At 52.9% G+C, this 22,016-nt stretch overlaps 1 protein-coding gene across 1 annotated transcript; it reads right to left on the reverse strand.

The window, feature by feature from the left end:
* Nucleotides 1-3,502: 3,502 nt before the first annotated feature.
* LOC134153481 (uncharacterized) lies at nucleotides 3,503-20,064 on the reverse strand. Its single transcript, XM_062599717.1, has 6 exons — nucleotides 20,059-20,064; nucleotides 19,119-19,149; nucleotides 16,975-17,199; nucleotides 15,799-16,020; nucleotides 8,745-8,958; nucleotides 3,503-3,593 (listed from the first exon to the last, which is right to left on the reverse strand). The coding sequence occupies exons 1-6, from the start codon at nucleotides 20,062-20,064 to the stop codon at nucleotides 3,503-3,505; spliced, it is 789 nt and encodes a 262-aa protein (XP_062455701.1).
* Nucleotides 20,065-22,016: the final 1,952 nt, after the last annotated feature.

Here is a 22,016-nt window from a genome sequence, read left to right on the forward strand (position 1 = left end):
TGTACGTTTTGCACTGATTTGAAATTCTGTATCCAGTTATAATTTGCAGTTACCAGAGATCTATAACTAGAATTTATGTCTGCGAAAAATACAGTATCTGTTCTACCCTAGATGTTTGTGAAGCAGTCATGCTTTAAAAATAGTGAGATACACTTAGGCAGAGAGAAATATATTTTGCTTTAGCTGTATTCTGGGCACTACTTCTGTTACAGCCTTGCTATTTGAGATGGTGTCATGCTCCATGAAAAGATCACCATGTTGTATGGAAAGCAGCAGTGTAGTTAATTTCTTAGTTGGTAGTTTCAAGATGGCAACTCCATACTACTGCGGTGTGTGGAATTCAGCACCATTCAAGCAGTCCTGGAGCCATTTTTGCTATAACTGGTAAAATCTTTCTAGAATAGCACAGCCCTTGTGTGTTCAGCATCTCTGTTTTGTGATTTTTCCACAAGTTTCCTACAGCTGCTTGCTGTGTCTGTGCTCCTCTGGAAACTCCTAATTCAGTATTTTCAGCACTAGGTTAGGGAATCCATGGGGACAAAGGCATTGCATGGTAGCAGGGCTAGGTCCCAGGTCAACAGCACCCCCATCCCTGCCACATTGAGCGGGTCAACAGAGGGTTTCTGGATGCAAATAGAAGAAGCCGGAGGAACTACCCCCCTTCGTCATGGACAAGTGAGGGCCTGGGTAGGAAGAGCACTGGGCAGGGAAGGAAGGGGAAGAAGGATTGTTGTGAACACAAGTGCTGTCTGTCCAAATGGAGAGACCGCTGCTTTGGCCATGGGAGCTGTTCGCACCAGTGCAGCACAAGCAATGCAGACGGAGCAGGCCAACATCTTCCAGGGCTGCATCAGGAGAAGTATTGTCTGCAGGTAGAGAGAGGTGACCCTCAGCCCTGGTGAGGCCACAGCTGGAGTGCTGAGTCCAGTGCTGGGCTCTCCAGGACAAGCCCTCTGGTTGCTAAACCTCGATTAAATACTCAGAATATCCCTGTTTCTTTCATACTGAGTGTGAAAACAGTATCTTCCAGAGCACTGAACAGCAGATAGTACTGTTACATACCAAGAGAGGACTGAGGTGACTCCTGTGCTGAACTGGAAAGTGAGGCCACAGAACAAGGGTTTTATTATTGCAGAAGCACTCAAAACTTTAATTAATAGTGGCATGTTGTTAGTTCATTATCCTTTGCCCTTCTCTCAAACTAAATGTTACCTCACAGGGCAATGTGGTTTCTCAGTATTAATTATTTGCCCTTTAAACAACTTTCACTAGGCTTTGTTAACAGTGACTAAGCCTCACAATTAGGGAATTGGCAAAAAAACTGATAAGTTATTTTGCCTTTGCTACCTGACCTTTGGTACATGACACAACAGTTTCTCTTACTCAAGAGCAAGAAAGAGTGTTGGTTTTGGGCTAGTGGAAACGAGGTATGTATGAAGTGTACAGAGACAAAAAGAGTATATGAAAACACACTGCTCGTATGAAAACAAACTGAGGTTCTCCCAGCAAAGGAGGAGTTAAAGCACATGCCCTGACTGGCATGTAGGAAACCCCTGATTGTTGGCAGCATGCCCTCGCAGAAGAAAGGCTGGAAAGCGAGCACTCATGACCATTAAAGAACATGTGACTTTCTTCACAAAGACTGAGGCATTAGCTACACAGCCTTGATCAAAATCCATTTTGCATAATTCCACAGTGGCTGCCTGTTTCTTTGTTCATGGCCAAAAGGTCTTTAACACTGTCATGCTGTCTTCTTCTGAACAGCTTTACTGCATACCACTAAACAGATGAAAGCTGGCACAAATCTTCCCTGTCTATCACTGTGAATCCTTGTTCCAGTTTGCTTGGAGGTCCCAGTAAGGGCTACTGAGTCGGTTCTGGCCACCGACACACTCACCCAACACGCTCACCCTTGCTCACCATTGCCAACAGAGAAAGGAAACTAATTTGAGGAGCCAAATACCACCTCTGTCTCCAACCTTCTACCTACCTTCGTGCCTGAGAGGGCCAGCTGACAGATGGTCAGCCTGCAACACTGTGCCCAAGGCTGGAACAGGAAGGCACGTGGTGGCTGCTGAGACAGAAGATCCTCTGAGCCTCTAGACTCACTCCCAGGGGTGTCCCAGCACCCGAGCTGGGGCAGAATCTTCATTCAGCGTGGACATAGCCTAAGTAAGTGCTGGGGCAGGGACTGGGACAAATGGGAGAACATGTGAGTAAATATCTCAGTCTCAGATCTTTGGCCCCAGGCAAAGTAATTTATCATATCTGGTCACAAGGAGGAATGTCTCTACAGAATTGCTACTGAGTGCTCTTCCACTCTGCTCTTTCCATCTTCTCACCTGATCATACCCTCCGTCTGTGGTCCTCCTCTCTGCTATTCTATCTGCTCATGAATGTCACCTTCTCACTTCATTCTGTCTGTGAATTTAGTCAAGCACTACTTCTGTCTTTGTTTTGGCTTTATGGAGTGTTCCAGCATCTTTGCTCATTAAGTTTTTTAAAGAACTCTTTGCTTCCACCCTACATGGGTCCTCCTCCATTTCTATAAAGTTAAATCATACTGACTTAATTGTTTGGCTTAACTAGCTCCTCTTCACAGCAGACAAATCTTTTTCTCCCCTTAAGAGAGAAATTCTATCCCCTCAACGACTTGGAGAAGGCAGACAGATTTAAGATTGCAAGTCTCTTCCATCTGATTCAGAATGAAAGTGCACATACAAACATTCATGCTCAAATTCCTAGGCCTACAAACAACATCCCAGCAAAGCAGGAGAACTGTTGTATGAGGGATGACGCTGAACTTTCTCCAGGACTGAAGCAGAGCCATGCTGAGATCAGCTAAGGCATGTCCACCCCAGCCTTTTCACATATGTGTTGGTGATATCACTTGGGACCTATAAAGAGGCTGCTGTTTCCTTTGCATGTATTGAGGCAGATACCTTCATACCTTATTTAGTCTCACTTCTAGATGCAACAGCTGTTACAGACACATTAAAAGAAATGAAACATTTATACTGTGGTGACACTTAGAGAACATCACATGAGAACACACCTGAAAATCACCTCTCCTAAAGATGGTGCAGTCAGAGGAACCAATAGTCCCCAGATGAACACACTTGCAAGTTAAAAGGACAATTGACAAACTCCATGTCATTGCTTGTATCAGCATTTATTCCACCAAATGACCTCCTCATTTTGGAATGGCTTATCTGTAACTTATCACCTTTCAATGCCAATATATTTCTTAATGAAACATATCTCATTTGAAAGGCATGTCATTCCATTTTGAATGCTCAAACACTCCCAGCCCTCACACACACTTCTCCATCCTGCCTTAGGCAAATTTTCTTAAATCCATTGATTTCTCACAGGAGTAACTTGGTGATAGTGGGGGGGAGAGTTAAGCATGTTGGGGGACAGGGAAGCCCTGCCTTGATTGATTGATGCTGGTATTGTCATGCTCCAACCAGAAGCAGGTATCACTCCCTACATCCAAGATCTATTGTAAGGAAGGATCAGGTAAGCTGAACTCCACCTTGCCCAGTTTAGGCTTCCTCTTCACGGTGTATTTTGCTAATACTCTAGAACAACTACGGGAGGTAGTTAATGGAAAAAAATGACAGAGTCAAACAATGATGGAGCAATACAAAAATGATGGAGCCAAACTCAGTAATAACAGATGATAAAACAAAAAGCAAGAGCAACAAGTTGCAGTCTGGGATATTCAGGTTGAACATTAGGAAATAATTCTTACCCAGGGAATTGGAGCAGTCCTGGGACAGGGCACCAGTAAGATGACAGAATTTCTACCCTTCAAAATTTTTTTTCCATCTAAACATGATTAAAAAACTTCACTGCGAAGGAGACAGAGCGTTGGAAAAGGTAACCCAGAGAGGTTGTAGAGTCTCCTTCCTTGGATATATTCAAAAGTTGTCTGGACACAATCCTTGGAAATGTGCTCTAGGGGACCTTGCTTGCATTCAGGACTTCTCTGGCAATCCTCCCATACTCAGGACTTCTCTCAAATGCTCTGCTAGGGCCACAGGTGAGGACTGGCTCTTCTGCTATAAGACTGCTTCTGAGTCTGTGCTGGTACACAAGAGGCTGGGCCGAGCCAAGGATTGCTGGGGACACTGCTAACACATCCACTCACTTGCAAATTCTTCCCCGTCAGGGCTCAGCCACTCCAGCACGTTGCCCTCCTGAAAGTCTCCAAAAGCCCAAGCACACAGCCCCAGCAGCTCCACACTCCTGGGCAGCCCCTGCAGCAACCATGTCCACCAGGGACCTTCCTGCTCCTCTCAGCACAGCCACGCCAGCTTCAGATGTGCTGCACACGAGCTTCTGTCCAGAGGATGGTCCCTTCCTCGACAAACACTTCTTCAGCAGCCTCCTACAAATGGCACTGCAGTGGCACTCCTCTGGGGTGCACCACAGGTCTTCTACACAACCACCTGCACCAGAGTAGCTGGAAATCAAAGCATGAGAACGCTGCTCCCTAGAACAAGCGGAGGGGAACCGGCCACAGACGAACAAAGACATCAGCTCGGGAAGGCGCACGCTCCCTTAGAGAGCCTGCAGAAAGCTGCCCCCTAGCCAGTTCTATTGCCGAGCTAGAGAAGGCTTTCCGGCCTTCCAAAGACCCACCTGAACAGGGCAGCGAGAGCTTTGTCCTCTGCCTGTCACAACACAGGCACTACGCCACTCACAGACGTGATGCCTCACGACACAAGCACACAGAAAGCGAGGAAGATGTGTGTGCACCCGTGGCCACAGCTCTCCTGCAGGGCAGGCTGCAGTAGCCTCTCCCTCGCTGCAGCAGCCTCTTCAACAAAACACAGGCCACAGCCTGGGCCACCAGCCTCCGTGACTCTCAGTCCATGGAGCAACGCCCGCTACTGTCTTCGCTAGCACCTCCCCCAGACAAACCTTTCGGATGCTGATGGGGCCCTGCAACACTCTCAGCAGGCCTCTGACAAAGCACAGGCATGCACTAGGAAACACCCCAAGTGGAAGAGCCTCCTTCAGTCCCCCTGCAGCACACAGGGAGAGTAGACTCACTCACTCCATCAATGGAGCAGACACTTCTCCTGCTGGACTGCCACCGAGCTTGGGCAGGAGCAAGGACCAACAGGGTTTAGCTCAGCCAATGCTGAGCTGTGTTTCACCAGCACGAGGCACACGCAGCAGCCAACCTTGATTCCCGCTGCTTCAGCTCCTGACCCCAGCCTCTCCCTCCTTGCCTCCTGCTGCCCAGTTTTCCTGGCCTCTCCTGCCAAACCCTCATCTCCTTCCACAGCCACCCCCAGCTGCTCCTCTTTCTTCCCTGCTCAGCCCAGTGCTCTCCTCTTCCCACTGGTTGCAGCATCCCAGCTCTCTCCAGTCCAACCTTTCCCTCCTGCTGCTAGCACCACTCGCTGCCTCCCTTGTTTCTAATGTTTGGCTCTTGCTAGTATCTCCACCCTATTCTGAACTCCTCATCAACCATCCCCTGCCCACAACTTCTCACCAGACCAACTATTTTTGCAGTGTTGTTTCATAAAGCTGTTTATAAGCATCCTGGTATCGTCAGGCTTCCTTTTGATACAAATGAGTATAATGAAGATTCTTTATACTCTTTCAGTATGCAAGAGTCATGTATCATCAGCTCTTGTCACAAACTTTAAACCCAAAGCTCTTAAAACTTCCCAGAAGCAGTTTAAATTTGCCTTGTAGAGTACAATGCTTTCCTTTTTCCAGTTTTAAGTATCTGCCAAGTGTCTGCCAAGTCTTATGCTGGCATAAATGGAAGGAGTGTCATGAAAACATCACAGCACAAAAACATGGATCTTCATTTTGACTGTGGTGGGTTTTTTTTTTTTTTTTCGATTTACAATCCAGTCTATTTGCTACTGGGCACAGCTACATGGATTTTGATGGGCAGTTAACCATATTCACTCATTAGATGGAGGCTGCTGCCCTCTTGCTTTCTGACTGGGGACAGCAACAGCCCCAATGCGATGAATACAAGGCTTCCTGTGCCCACCCATGGATGTGCTACTGCTGTAGGTTCTTGAAGTCACTGCAGGAGAAACAGTCTAACGTGTCTATGCAAATATGCTCATGCTGCAACTACTTGGTTTATGTATGTACAACTTGTTCAATTTTTTTTAAAGTCACTTCCTTCAAAACTATATACAGTTTTCGGAGGGAAAAGAAGCAGTAACGGCATGTCAAGAGCAGAAGAGAGTATGTGTGGCTGCTCTCTCAGCTGTCTCCAGACCTTTCCTTGAGGGTCCCTCCTGCTGCCCCTGGGTCACCTGTCCTGTATTCCCATATCAGCAGGGTGCCTGCCCACATCCAGGACATGTTGTCAAACCCAAGCATCTTCTGCCGCAGCTGGGAGCAGACAGTGCTTTTTCATGCCAGAGTGGACACAGCAGGAGCTGGCCTGATTCTTCTGGACTGACCTGGATAGGAAAGCAGGTTTTGGGGCTGCAGTTGTTAGAGACCAAAAGCTGAGCCTTTACATACAGCAGTGTCCACAAAAGGCTCCTGCTTCCTCATGTCCCAGCAGAGGACTGTTGCTGCTGAGAAGACTCCCAGCTGCAGGGCCACGCGAGGCTGCTCAAGCCTCCAAAGCAGTCTGCAGAGCTGCCAGGAGCAGCTGGAGGTTTTCCTGGAAGGCTGGGAAGGGGAGGGAAGGAGTGCTGCTCTGCTGGCACTGATCTCTTCTGGTGTTGTTGAGCTGTTCCCTGGGGTGGGCCAGCTGTCCCCAGTAGCCTGAAGGGGGAAGTTGAGTCTCCTGCAGCATGGGGATCTTGGCCCTCACAAACATGTCTCCAAAGGGAGTCAAGGGAGCCCAACAAAAGGCTCAAGAACCAGGATCTACAGCGCTACACTCAAGGCTGGATGTGAGGTCACAGCATTGCACAGCCTGTGAGGCCAAGCCCACACCATACAGAGCAGAGAGATCAATGTGCTCAGCACAAAAGGACTGCAGCTGCAGCTCCTAACTAAGGCCTGCACATGCCTTAACACTTGCTCCTACAGCCACAGCTGCGGACTGCCCAAACACAAGCGTCGTCTCCAGCCCTTCAGGAAAGCCCTTCCCTGAAGCAAAGGTCATTCATAACAAACCCGATGAGCATCTGCAGAGACTGCCTGCCGCTTCCCCGGGCACCTGCCCCTCCAGCAGCAGAAGCAAACGTCACAACAACACAGCCTGCGGCCAGACAGCTATCTGCAAGGAAAGCGCTGGCCCAAGCGGTACCAGCACAGCACAGCCGCAAACCTAGGCCTTTCGCAAAGCATCGGGAACACGCAGAGGCAGTAGCATTGACCTTTGTCAGCACGCTATACGCGGGCACACAAGCTGCAGCAGCTACTTCGCTCACAAACAGCGTGAGCTGCTCCTCGTTTCCACCATCTGCTCCCCCCGCTCCGACACACACGGCACTCGCCCGAGGGATGCGCCCAAACCCTCTCGCTCTTTCTTTGGGTCGCCCATAAAAAGCAGCCACCACTGCAGGATTAACTTGTCGCACTGCTCGGAGCTCTTATCAGCCATGCCTGCTTCCAAGTGGCATTCCAGTCGCTTTCCGCTTCAAAGCGAGCTTCGTTCTAAGCGAGCCCAGTGACCTGGCGAGGATTACCAGGACAATCGCGGCTACGGGAGACTCAGCACGGCCACAATGTGGCCGCAACAAGCACATTCCCCGCTCCAGCATCTGATGACCCAGGGCAGCCGTAAACAACGCAGAAAGGGAAACGATGGCACAGCAGTTGTGTAAGCCAAGGCGGATTAGAGATGCTCAGAGGAGAGCTGAAAACCAGCGGGCAATGCTAAGCCAGCACAACAGCCTCGCAGGCCCTCACCCCGGATCCAAACTCAGCCAAACCTCGCCAGTCGGCCGCTGCGTTCAAGGATTCGCAGAATGACCCAGAAAGACTAACGCCGCCATCAAGACGGTGGCAAAGAGGTAACAAGGAGCCCCCTGCAGACACAAATTACCCTCAGCGCTCTGCCTCACTTCCAGCTGACACAGAAAGCCTCCTGCAGCACTGACTGGAGCAGCTCAGCGCTCTGCTCTAGCAAACAACCACCGTGCCACGCGCAGTTTTCATGACCCGGTGGCACACGGCCTCCCCAAGCAGACACTAGGAGGCCAAGAACACAGGGAACCCTTCAGTACCACCCACAGAGGCAAAGGGGTGCCCTCTGCTTCCTGCCTTCCCACCTACACACAGTCAAAAGACCAGGTTCTGACAGAGCAGTAACCTTGGACCTGGACTCCCACGTCCCCAAATACACCGCTCATGCGGCAAGCGTTCGCAGGCTGCCTCCACAAACCACGCAGCCCACATGCAGCAAGCACATGGATTCGCTCAGCTACTGCAAGGCACCGAACACCACACGCTGCCGCTCCCAAACAAGCTCTCCCCCATCCACCTTGTGCGAGCCCAGTGGCAGCAGGAGCGGGGAGTCCCCAGGCAGCTCCAAGCTCTTGCAGCACTGGAAGTGTAGCACGTTCTCCTGACCAGCTAACAGCAAGCAAAGCCCAAAGTCCTTCCTGCTCTCCCAAACCCCACAGCACCGCTTGCGCGCAGGACCAGCAGAACGGTCCTCTGCTACGTATACCTACCTGCTTCCACAGCTCCCACCTCCTCACCCCACCAAAGCCAGTGCTCTCCACCACGCTCCACTTTGTCTCCCAAACACACACACACACACGTGCACGCGTGCGCACACACACACTGACCTGTTTATCACCGTGACATGCCTCTGCATGGGAATGTCTTTAGATGGTCCACTTCCAGCGGCTAGGGGCAAGGCAGGCAGGGCGCTCTCTACAGTGGGCTTCACCACGCCGTACGCCATACCTCTGCCTCTCTGCGGCCGGGGGACGGGCCTCTTGCTGCCTTCTTCTGAGCTGCTCATCAACCTCGGTTGTCGCAAAGTTCCTTTGGGCTTTCCTAAAGAGGTGCCAGACGTAGCCATGAGTAATGCTGTCCCACGCTCTTGACGCAACAGGTTCCTCCACCCACCCCAGAGAGTCTTCAGGCACAGCACAGAGCTCCCTCCAGGGGATCCATCCTTCCGCAAAACACATTCAGTAGTCGGGACGCTTTCGGCCACAAGCCTTCATCTCTTCGCTACAGCCTCATCTCACAACACCCAGGGACCAGCAAAACCTCACTTCACATCTCCAGATGGCAGCAGGCCAAGACACGAGACACCTGTGTCTCATCACAGTCAGGAAGAACCATGCAGCCTGTAAGATACCAAAGCCAGTCATGGCTGAAACCCATCTTCCAGGCTGCACTTCACCTCCCCTGGCAGCACTGCCCGCAACCCAACACGGAGGGCATTCAGTGTAACTCCACCTGCCTGAGGCAGCTCCCAAAAAACCACCCCTGGGGGAAGATCCTCTGTTTTGCCTCCTCCCAAACTCCCACCACACCAGAGACCTTACCAAAGAGCACCTGCAGAGGAGCACGGCACACTATTCTTTGCGCCAGATTTTGCTAAACAACTTTTTGGTCACCTCACTCTTTACCGGCTCGTTGTACCAGACCAACTTCTGCTGGCTGAAGTACTTCAGAGCACTATCCCCAGGCTACATGGTCAGCAAGCACAGCTTTACAACTATTTTTATTACACTAGCAGAGGCGTCACCAGGTCAGCTTCCCAAACAAAGGGTCGGCTGCTGCGATGCCACTGGAGAGCAAAAAAAAAAAAAAAAAAATCAAACGTCTCAGCACAGAAAATATCAGAGACACAAGGAGGTTGTAGTGACACGCAAGCAGAATGAGGGCTCCTGACGTTTAAACCTTGCCACACCGGCCCAAAGCCGGGGGGCCGGGCTGCGCTGCAGGACCTTGCCTGGGAAAGGCAGAGTCACTGCCCTTCCTGAAAGGACAGCGCAGATCCCGGCAAAGAAGCTGCTCAGCTGCTGACTGGTACCTGGCAACGTAAGGCTGACCAGCCCGACCGAGCTCCGGCAACCTGGCAGCTCAGAGCAGTCAGCAGGGGGGAAGTGGCTGAGCTGCCCGTGGCACAGGGCTGCAGACTCCAAACCAGCGTGAGTGGCAATCCCAAAGTGTCATTCCTGCCTAAGCTGTGCCCACCACGCCAGTCAGAGCCCTAGTGGTCATTTCAGACATCCAGGAGAAGGCTGGGCCTGTTGTTAAGAATTTCTGGTGACTCTCAAGCACTAATTCAAGTCGCAAATGCCTCTGCCCCCACGAGGCAGGGCCGAAGTGGCTCAGGCGAGTTTGAGCCGCAGCAGACCAAAAGTGCCACTGCAGAAGAAAAAAAAAAAAAAATCACCCCTCTTCTTCCGTACAAGATACCACCGGTGTGACAGGAGGAGGTGCGGGAGGGGGAGGGAAGGGGAGGCAGGAAGATCCAGAAGAGGAAGCTATTAGCCAGGTTCAGGACAAAAGAGAGAGCTTCTCTGCAGCTGTGAGGCAGCCTGCACAGGCTACTTCATGCTGCCTCCTCCCACCCTACTGTCATCTGTCCAGAAGAGCTTCCAGCTTGGCAAGCCTCCCGCAGGACGCAGGCATTCACGCTACCCAAACAATGCTCGCAAGCCCACACCCCAAAACCCTTCTTGCCTCAAACAACCGAGCCCTCAGCTCCACAGACCTCCCAGGGGGAAGAGGAGGAACCACAGAAAACACTGCCAGAAGAAAGGCAAGAAGAGATCAAGGGTGACAGAGGAACTGCACAGCTGCTGGCCCTCGGCATCACCGCCACTCCAGCACCTACTGCAGGCGAGGAGGGAATCTCGCAGCCCCAGCAGGCACCACGCTCTGCAACCAGGGGACTCCAAAGGCCCCCTGCCAGGAAGACCCCGAGCCACCTCTCCACACACACACAGGCTTGCTAGCCTGCCTCGGACTCTCTGGCCCTCGCTGCCCTACACGGAGCCTGTCTCTCCTCAGATCGCACAGCAGACCCCCCTCTCCCACCTTCAAGACACGCAGGCACCTCCAAATCCCAGCATGCCAGGAGCTGCTCTAACACAAAACGGAAGCACTGACACACATGCTCTCCAGCCTGTGCAACAGCCAGCAGCAGCAACCACCAGCTCAGCAACGGAGCCCCCGGCTTCCCTTCGGCCAAAGCGCTCAGCACGGGTCGTCCCGGGACACTTGGCATGCCCACCGCTAATGCTTTCAGGGGCAACAAAACTGGCTGCAGCCCCTCTTCCCTCTCCCAAAAGACACCTTGGCAGCCACACCGCTTTCCCAGGCACACTCTGGAACAAAAAGGGAAGGAGACCACTACGGGAGCGTCACCAGACGGCCCCCCACCCCCAAAGCTCTAGCTAGGACTGCAAGGAATTGCCCGCTTGCCTCGTATGCCGTCCGGTACGGACCCTCTGATACATCACCCAGCACCGAAAACGGTTCTGGGGAAAAATAAGCAGAGAGACAGAGACAGAACCTAACGCCTGGGACACACACCGTGGGGAAGACACCCTACTGTCATGCCACTGCCACTTGCTTCCCCTGAAACCTCACTGTAACACCTACATCAGGCTTGGCTGCTGCAAGGCCTGGGCAGCAGCAGCAGCAGCAGCAGCATGGCGACAGGACGGACGCTTGCCCCAGAGCCTCTGGAAAACCACTGCCATGGCCTCTGCCACTGAGATGAAAGGATGCAGCAATGCCGGGGCCCTGGGGCACCTACAACAGCAGCGAGAGTCGCTAACACTGACACGGGCGCTGCTGGACACGGTTGAGGAGGCTCCTTCTCCCCAGGAGGGCATGGCTGATCCCTGCCACCCACCACGGTCCTTGCTCTTCCTCCTTGAAACACCCACAGACTCACAGCTACACAACACCTCCAAAGCTTAAACACTGTTCCCACACACATACGCGCTGCAAAGGGCAGGTGCAAGTGAAGCCCGCTGTCCTTCAAGAACATTTCTCATTTGCAACTCAAGAACACTCTTGGGAAGGGCTGCCTCACACACCTTAGCCTCTACGCACAACCACCCTTGCCAGCAACACTCCGCCACAACAACTACTCTTTAACAGGACCACACAACTGGTGGCAATCAGCATCACTTGCTCAGAGCAAAGGTCTTCACTGCTGCAACTACACATCCATCTGCTGTAGCTGGGCCTTCCTCAGCTTGCTGTGTCTTACCTACTAACGTGACAGGAGCTGTGCTCTTCAGCCTCATCTGGCAGTTCACTTGTTGTCCCACTTTCCTTTTGGAGCTCCTCTGCCGGGCTACCAGTTGAGCAATCCGCACTGTTTCGGTGCAAGCAACAGCATGGCAAGTGACCTGCTCAGGGTACCAAAGGGACAAGAGCAAACAGTCGCTGAGGTCCAAGCTTAGCCACAGGCAGGACCCTCACTCATGCACAACACTGTGCTCCCAAGCAAGCACAGACATTGAAAATATAGCACATGAGCAGGGGACAAGAGGACTTCCTCCAGGACTTTACAGACACCTTGGACATTTAGCAGAGAGATGCTCAGGAAAAGAGAAAACAGCTTTTCTAACAAGAGAAGAGGAGGAGGAGGACAGTAAGTCACCGCTCAGCAGCACCACCTTACTCAAGACCTCAAAAGCTCTCCTCAGCCTCTCAGCCCAACCCAAAAGCATGACACAAGTGACAACAAGGCAACGCTCTTGACTTGCTACAGGGCACTCCAGCTCATCCTCCCTCTCCTCTCTCCTCCACTGCACAGCCCCAGCATCTCCAGCTGCCTGGCTCAGCTCACCCTCCCGGCTGCTGCAGATGCTGGGGGTCTCTCTCAGATCCTTCAGAACAAAGGCTCTTACCATCTGAGGAGGTCATGCTTAGAAATCAGAGAGGAAACCAGCTGCACACTCACCCCCAACACAGAAAACATACGCGCTAGTGCCAGAGCTTGCGCAGGTAACCTCTCCACACACAGCCTCACACGCCCAGTCCTTATATGCAAAGAATCACACAAGAGCTGAGGCTGGAAGCAACCTCCGTACATTGCCTAGTCCAACCCTTTTGCTAAACACAGGGTCATAGTAGGTTGCTCAGGATGTGGCCCAGCTAGTTTTGGCCCAGTCTCCATACATGGAGATTCCACAACCTCTCTGGGAGACCTGGTCCAGCCTTCCAACATCCTCACCAGAAAGAGGTCCTCTACAGGTCCTCTCAAACCATTTTGACAGCCTCTCAAGGCCCTTCTGAACAGCAGGCAGCAGAGTCACTGGGTGCACTGGTTTTGTAGCAGCTGCAAACTTGCTGAGGGGCCACTCTGTCCCATCCCCAACGTCATTCACAAAGAGCTTGAACACCACTCATTACAGCCTCCACATGGACTTTGTGCCACTGATCACGACCCTTTGAACCTAGCAGATCAAACAGTTTCCAGTCTACGTCACGCTCCACTCATCTATTCCCTACTTCATCAGTTTGTCCACAATGAGCTTATGGGAGACAGTATCAAAAACCTTGCTGAAGTCAAGAGAAACATCCACACCTCTCCCCTCAGCCAGTGAGCTCACTGCAGAAGCCCTCTCAGTTGCTTATACATGACTCCCCTTTCATAAAGCCAGGCTTGCTCCTCCTAGTCACCTTCTTGTCTTCACCTGTTTGCAAACAGTTTCCAGGAAGATTTGTTCCATCACCTTCACAGAGATCAGGTGACGCTGACTTGCCTGTAGTTCCCTAGGTCCTCCTTCTTGCCCCTCTTGAACACAGGAGTGCCATTTGCTTCCTTCTAGTCCTGGCAACATCCCCAATCAGCATGGCCTTCCAAACTTAAATGAGGGTTGCCTCACAGGACCATCGGCATCGGCCAGCTCTCACAGCACTCCTGAATGCTTCCCATCAGGGCCTGTGGAACTGGGCAGGTCCAGCTTTGTTTAGGGTTCCCTAATCTCACCCTCCTCCACCGACCATCTAAGTTTACCTTACCCTGCACCTTCCCACTGGTTTCACGGACCTGTGATTGCTGAAGACTAGGCAGACAGAACCTCAGCTTTCTCCATATCCACCAAGACTGGGCCACCACTGCCATTCACCACTGGCCCTGTGTTTTCCCTAGGCTTCCTTCGCCTGCTGATACACCTGCAGCAGCTTTTCTTGTGCTTCACATCCCTCACCAGATTCAACTTAACATCCATGCTGGCTTTCCTAACCCCATCTCTGCCGGTTCTAACAGTGGCTCTAGAGTCTCCCCAGTCACCTCTCCCTGCATCCACCTACATTGGTAGCAGGTCCGGCACAGCACCCCTCTCTGCCAGCTCTTCAGTCACTTAAGTCAAGAAGTTCCCATCAAGTTCCCACTCCAGAAACCTCCCACACTGCTTGTGTCCTGCTCTTGTCCCTCCATCAGATACCCAGGGTGCTCAAGTCCCCTGTGAGAACTGTTGCCTGCCAAGGGGACACTTCCTGCAGTTGTCTGAAGGAGGTCTCAGCCACTACTACTCCCTGAACATGCAGACACCCACAAAAACATCACTCAGCTTGCTTATAATCCTCACCCATAACCTCTCCACTGCTTCATCGTCTGTCTCCACGAAGAGCTCCACGCAATCTCCCTTCTCTCTCACATAAAGGGCAACTCCCCCACCTTGCTTGACCAGCCTCTGTTTCCAAAACAGCCCGTAGCCATCAACAGCAGCACGCCAGCTGTGTGGGCTATGCCACCACATATCCATGATCCCAAGGAGATCCTAACTCAGCAGCTGCACACAGACCTCTAATTCCTCTTGTTTGTTCCCCAAGCTGTGTGCATTAGCAGGCAGGCGCTGCAGAGAGGTGTCCAGCTGGGCTATTTCCCAGAAAGCCTATGTGGCTCTCTCCCACAGTTCTGCCTCGCTGGCACTTCCATGTTTAAAGGGAATACGCCTGCAGGGCATCACCTGCAGCCCCCCCCCTCACTTAACAACATGCTCCTGCTGTTTCCACACATCTTGCTTGCCAACCTGCACTACCTCAAAGCACGGATGCTCATCCTCTCCCTCTCCAGCCACCTTCAAGAGCTGCACATCATCTGCAGGGCACATATTACACAGAGGACAAGCAATGCTCTCAAGGGAAAGGGAGAATTCTTTCTGTGTCATGCTCAGAAAGGCCCAAGGTAGAAACCAACAGCCACTTCACCGAGCAGCCATCAGGACACCTTCAACGACACCAGCACAAAACTTTTCCAGACCAATCCGCAATCACGCTACCGATACGGCTGCAGCCCACACAGGTCTGGAACAAACTAAAAAAAAGCCCCCACTCTTTAGCTTGCTCACCTGCTGCAAAAGGCAAAGCCAGTGAAGTGGCAACAATGCTGCACAGCAAGACCTGGCTTGCTAAACAAGCCCCAAGGACGCATGCTCACAGCACCAGGCCAAAGCGTCCACCACACCCCCCTTGCAGCCAAAGAGAAGCCTAAGCCCACCCTGAAGACACAGTCAAGGCACACCCACAAGCCTTCACCTTCCGCCGCTCCCCAGGACAACCCCTGCAATAGCCCCACACAGGCGGAAAGGCTGAGGCAGGCAACACAGCTCCACTGGCACACAAACAGCTCTTCCCAACCAGGCCTCCTCTTTCAGGGACAACGCCTTGCAACACCCCACTCTTCCCAAACACCACGCTCCACTCCGCCACCAGAAAAGCAACGGGCGCTTGGGCTACACCCTTCTCCCTCCAACAGGCCCTCGCACACACCCTACAGCACCGGGACGCTAATCAGCATGGCACAGCCAGAGGGAAGGGGACCAACCTTGCACACCTCACAAACACAAAACTTGCCGGCCTGGAGCCAACCTGCCGCACTTGCCTTGAGGCAAGGCACCCTCTTACCTCTCCCACTTTGTTCTCCTCGATTCGGACCACTCCCGGGATGCTCTCCAGGTAGCTTTCCAGCGTGCCGTGTCCCAGGTGCCGGAAGGGAATCCAGTCCCCAGTCAGCGACTTGTACTCGCCCTGAAGCTTTGCCAAGGGGACGCCATTTTTGTGGGAGTGAAGAACAGCTCGCAGCATTTTTGCAACAAGGTCGGCCTCCAGCATCTTCACCTACACCTCCTGCACCCCAAAACAAGAGGGAGAAGCATTCTTACACACTCGCAATAACAGCGCCCGCTTTAACACCTGGCCTGCCTACCCAAACCAGCAAGTAATCCACCGCTCGGTGACTCACCTGTTCCCAGACCCAAGGAATCCAGGCACCGACGGCTCCACCACCACAACTGACCCCTGCCCTCGCATGCTCCCACCCCACAGCACACACACCCTCTCGCAGCGGGACCTCTCCTCACCTCACCTGTAACGTGCACTGGGTAGGCAACGTGCAGTTCGGTTTAAAAACGGATTTGGAGAGGTTTGTAAACTCTGTCGCTGTGCCGCGGGGGAGAAGTCTTGCTGCCAGGTAAGGCCCCTCCTGATGCAGAGCGAGAGATCCTCACGCCAGCAGCTCTCACACCACAGCTCAGGCACCAAGCTCACACCATGGCTTACCCCACAGCACCTGGCCGCCACGCACGGCTCTTCCACAGGAAACCCAACGGAGCCTAACCCTGCACACGCCACGCTGGGATCTTCACGCACCACCAGAACATACAACCCACAGCACAGAAAAGTCAGCCCACGGCATGCTGGGATCTTCACACAGCACCAGAACACACAACCCACAGCACAGAAAAGCCAGGGCCACTGCTAGGCCATAATCCTGGCCAGAGGAAAAAAGAAACACCACGGCAAAGCTCTCCCAAACTTCCCCCAGTCCAGTGCTTCGGCTCACACCATTTCTCCCACTGCATCAGCAGGCGCCTTACCTCGCAGCAAGACTTCTCCCCTGTGGCACAGCGACAGAGTTTACAACCCTCTCCAAATCCAGTTTTAAACCAAACTACACGTTGCCTACCCAGGGCACCTTACGGGCTCTGCACGATGGGGGCTTAAGGGAGCTCTTTGCTGAAGCCAGCTCCACGTCTAAAACACCTAGGAGGTTCAAAGGTAGATGCTACAGGCCAGACGTACTATCAGTCCGCGCTGCTCTCCGAAAAAGCGGTCCAAAGATCTCCCCGGAAGAACACGCTCCACACTGACTCCGTGCTGAGCAAGCTCTCTCGCTCCTGAGCGCTAGCCCCGATCTGCCGGCACGTCGAGGTCGAAGCGGCGGTCTTCTTTGGAGCCCGTCTTCCAACCTGGCTGAATACACCCACAGAAACTCGCCCCACTGCTGCTCCCAAAGGCCACAAGCACCTCACAGGGCAGCAGCACGCAGCACCAACCACCGGGCGCGCTGCACACCAGCCTGGACGAGTCCGATGTCCGCAGACTGCTACTTGGGCCTGTCAAGACAGTTCTAAAAGATAAAACTAAACCACAGGCCACCGGTTTTAGCAAGACCCACAGCTCGGCGGAAGACGCAGCACCAAGTCGGGCCTTTCCCCACAACAGTGAGAGGGGCTTTCGCTTAGGGGCCAACAGTTACCTCTGCTCTCCGGCCTGCCAGCAGCACGACTGCCCCAAACGGGATCCAGCCGGGCTGCCACAGCTCGCGCACAGCACACCCAGCTTTTGGGGAAGAGCCGGCAAGCCAGAAGGCCTCGCGCTCCTGCAAGGCCACGCGTGGGGAACTTCTGCCGGGATGCACGCGCACTGCGGAGCACTGACTCCACCAGCTCTGCCGCGCTCACAGAGCAATCCTGCCGCTGCCTGACACCACTGCGCTCACACAGGAATCTACCGAGCCAGTCGCTCCGTGGTAACGAAGCGGCCTGCAAGGGAGCACCTCACAGACGAGCTGACTGCCAAGGCTGCCCCACACCGCAGCAACGGGAAACTCGGGCACCAAAGCCAGCACACGCTACTTTACTCCTCAGCACAGCAAGTGGCAACCTGGGACACACGGCTGCGCCTGTGCTGCTCTCCTCCTCCGGTCCCGCCACATTTAGCACAAAGGCTTCTCGCCCACTCCTGCTCCCCGCACCAAGGCCTGCGCTGCTGCCTCTCCAGCCCTCACGCGGCACGGCCCTCGGCAAGACCGTCAGTGGAAACGCACGCTCCCCGCCACCCCACTCCTCTCGCACCACCTCTGCCTACCGTCCTGCGGGCATTACGCTTGCTTCCCTTCACCCCGCTGCTGCTTGCTGCAGAGTTTGGAGCACCTACCAGTCCTCCACGCTCCTCAGCCACCCAAGAAGCACAACTTGGCCATGACGGCACAAGACTTCTCAGCAGTCGTGGGGCAGAATGGAGAGCCCGCTTGCTCAAGTCCGCTTCTCAACAAAACCACGCTCCAGAGAGCCCTCAGAAGACACATCTGCTCCAAGGGCACCTCCTGCGAAGCAGTTCCCCTTGCCTGCTGCCAAAAACGCATCACACACCTCCCTCCCTCCCTCCAACACAGCAGCAGAACTGCTGTGGCACGCAACACGCAGGCATCACAGGCAAGGCAGCAGACGTCCTTGGTCCAAAAAGGACAACCTGCACATTTCCCTGCCCGCAGCAGCACACCCCTCCACCTTCCCTCTCCACACGCAGGCCAGCGGCAAGCCCACAAGGAAGACGACTCCCAGACCACAGCACATTTCAGAGCCCATGCTGCCAACTTCAGCCTACCCAGAGACGCTAGCACTGCCTCCACCTTCTCCCACCCCACCCAGGCAACAGCCCAACTCTGCCACCAGCCAGACCAATTCCACAGCAGCTCCTGCAGCACGCTCACTTGATGGACACACAGCAGTTCAGCAACCTGGCCACGTCTGCACAGACGCATACAGGACGGTGCTGCTATAGGCACAGACACACACACACACCCAATTCCTACAGGCAGCACCGCCTGTACGCAGATGCATTCATGCACACAGCTCAGCAGGCTGCTATGCACGAGCTCTGTGCCACAGAAGGTCACAGGAACTTCGACATAACTACTTCTACAGCCAAGCGCAGCCTGTGTCTCCAGGAAGGGCACTTTTCCACACAAACCCACAAATCATCCAGGGTCCCACTGGCAGCTTGGAAGCCCCCACGTCAGTCTAGGAAGACCCACAGCTCTACCTAACACCACACATGAGCAGCAGTGGATTCATCTCCTTCAACCCAGCGCTTCCTGCTCTTACGGAGCAGAGGAGTTTCGTTTACTGATCCTGAACAGCCTCTACCACACCCACTTTTACCAGACTGCCAGTTTAACTCCAGGTCACAGACCTGCAGAAAGAGGGGAAGGCACTGAACACACGCATTGCCCCCCTCACACGCACACATGCAGTGGGCAATACATAGCTATCACTTTGGGTTCTATCAGATTGATTGCTATATATTAGTGATATATTATTGAGTGTTTACTCTTTCTCTGAATTTTTTATAGCCTCTGGAGTACAAACCTTTGCAGGACACACTCAAAAGAGAGACAGGTGGTAGTGCTCACACTGCAGTAGGAAAGCATACAGAAAGTTCATTTCTCCTTGGATCCTCCCAGTGATGTGAGGAATCTATATGTCAGGCAAATGCATTACGTTTCAATTTGATATTAAAGCTGTAGATGTTAAAAATCACTCAGGGAAAACTGAGGCCCTGTACACTGCACCTGCCTGATCATGGCCCCATGCTAGAATAGTCAGGGGACCCAATGCACTGAGGCAGCATCCAGGTCCAATCTGTCACTGACAGTAACTTGGGATACCTGCTCTACTGCAGTCCCCCTTTTTAGGGTGTCAGTTCTACCCTAGTCCGCTGTAGTGTCCCACAACTACATTGGACCTAGAGACCTGGGGGAACAAGCTGCTTCTGCAGCTGGGCAGTTGCCCTTCCCAGAGCCAAAACATCACATTGGTCCTGGTACAGCAGATGATTGCCAAGGTACCTCAGGCCAGTCTTGTGGAACTCATTTGGTCTGGATGTCATCTCACAGGTCTGGAAACATACATCTGCAAGAGACTGTGCCCTATGTGAACATGTTCATTCATCAGTGCAGTCTGGCCTAGGGTCAGTAGAGGCCTTTGGAAACAGAGCCTCACCTGAACCTTTGTACATTGATTTTTGTGTGTGTATTCAGAATGCACTACTCTTATAGTCATGGGCAAATTCAGAGCTACCTGTATAGTACGTGCTTGATACCGCCATTATGGTTTTCTCTGCCCACTATCAAGCTGCACAGGGCTAAGCAACACAGCGAGTATTACCAAACATTTTTATACAGATCACTGTATTTGTTCCTTGTGTTACACTCACTCTGCAACAAGATCATGCTCCATAATCTGGGGACTCATACAGATGGGCTCCTGAAGTTCAGCAGCTTAAGGCACTTCATGAAGCTGACCCTGGACCCACTTCACTCTCCCCTCATTCCTGACTGTCAGACTGCTGTCAAGTTAAAGGTAAGCCTCGCCAACCCTGGGTTTCCCTAATCAACAGCAGAGATGTGTCAAGAGCAGCTTCTTAAATTGCTTTTTAACTGTTTAGGCTTGCACACTGCAAGAATCTTCAGCAATCCACCTGGATTACTTTCTTTGTTCTGGTTATCTCAGAGCAAAGCATTTGCCACATACAGTTGAAGTGTTAGGCTTCTGCTTCAGGCCCAAGACTTCACTAATGCAATTGTGCAGGCATGCCCACAAGGAGAACAGAGAACCGTTTCTTCTCATTTAAGAAACACATTGAGAATGACCCCTTTCCTATTTTTCCACAAAATCTCATCTGGACTTCAGGACTGAATTCCACTTAAAATACATTTATAGAAAAAGTCCTGACTAGACAGATAGAGATGAACTGTACCCTGCACATAGCCAGTTCACACCTGTTCCATCTGTAGACATTTTGAAGAGAAAATTACACTGATAATCCTGAGAAAGAAGTGCTGCATATATAGTTCCTCTCACTCTCTGAGGAATCAAAGTACAGAGTGCTCCTTCCTTTTCCCTGTGGCTGGGTCTCTCTAAGTCTTCTGTCCCCAACCCTGTGCCTTGAGTGACTGCAGTACCCATCAGGGTGCTCCTCCACCTTCCACTTCTGGCTGTGCCCACTCTGGGCACTGCTTCTTCCAGATGAGTGATACCTGTCTCTCTTCTTGGAACTGCTCTTGCTGTGGTCCTTGACATGATATTGGGATCCACTGGCCTCCTCATCAGAGTGCTTGTACAACTGTTAAAGCCTCTCCAGCTTTTCTGTGACTTGCCAATGTCCTGACCTCTTGATCTGTTCCTATTTTTGGCTCCTCTGGCTGCTTCTGCCTCTGCTTTCTGACCATCTCTTTGGCAGGCTTTATTCCCATGCTCCATCCTCACACCAGAGCCACAACTGTCTCTTGCTGTGGTCAGGGCTTCTTGCCCTCCCCCTTCTGTGCAGCTGGGAGCTCCAGTTGAGCAGTACCTGCCCCTCTGGGAATGGAGGAGCTCCAGTTGCAGCCTTGAGTACAACTCACCATGCCCTCCATCTGCCCTTCCCAGGACTCATCTCCTCCCAGGGAAAGCATGGCAGCAGCTTCAGCAGCTCCAGCTGGTCTCCTTCAGCAGGGTGGGGAGCATGGCTTTTCTGTGGCTCCCCACTGGCTCTTCTGTGGCTCCAACCAGGTTGGCACACTAGCTGCTTTTTCTGTCCAGCTCCGTTTCCTCTGCTTCGGCCTAGTGCTCAGACTCTGAGGAGAGCACAGCCCATTCAGGGCTGTCCTCTGCTGAGGGCTTCCAGTATCCCACAAGCACACAGCTGACCAACAAGAATTTGCTGCCATGAGTGCCAGCAGGAGTCAGCAACAGTCTCCAGGTTTCTCCTCCCGCTCAAGACGCTCTGCTGTCAGAGCCTCACCACAGCTATGGGGGTGGGGGGAGAGGGTAGGAAATGAGGCTATAGGGACCTCATGAGCAACAGCATACAAGTGCTGGGAAGCTCCTCATGCCCAGGGATCTGAGGGAAAACAGTCCAGGTTGGACTCGGTGCTGACATTGGAGACATGGCTGCACCTGTGGCAGCTGCCAGATATGACAAGGCCTAGTGGCTTCCTTTGTGCCTGCCAGAAGCTCAGCAGCCACACCTGGCATGTTCGTTGCAGGCCTCTGTGCTGCACGACCACCACACAAATC

This window comes from Rhea pennata, chromosome Z, assembly GCF_028389875.1.
Source record: "Rhea pennata isolate bPtePen1 chromosome Z, bPtePen1.pri, whole genome shotgun sequence".
Lineage (NCBI taxonomy): Eukaryota > Metazoa > Chordata > Aves > Rheiformes > Rheidae > Rhea > Rhea pennata.

Excerpts from the sequence above, each read along its gene's own strand:
- LOC134153481 (XM_062599717.1), bottom strand. Across the intron at positions 17,200-19,118 it reads GGAGTTAAACTGGCAGTCTG|GTGCTTGTGGCCTTTGGGAG; the intron begins GTAAAAGTGGGT and ends CTGCCCTGTGAG. Across the intron at positions 16,021-16,974 it reads GAGAGCAGCGCGGACTGATA|GAGGTGTAGGTGAAGATGCT; the intron begins GTACGTCTGGCC and ends TTTGGGGTGCAG.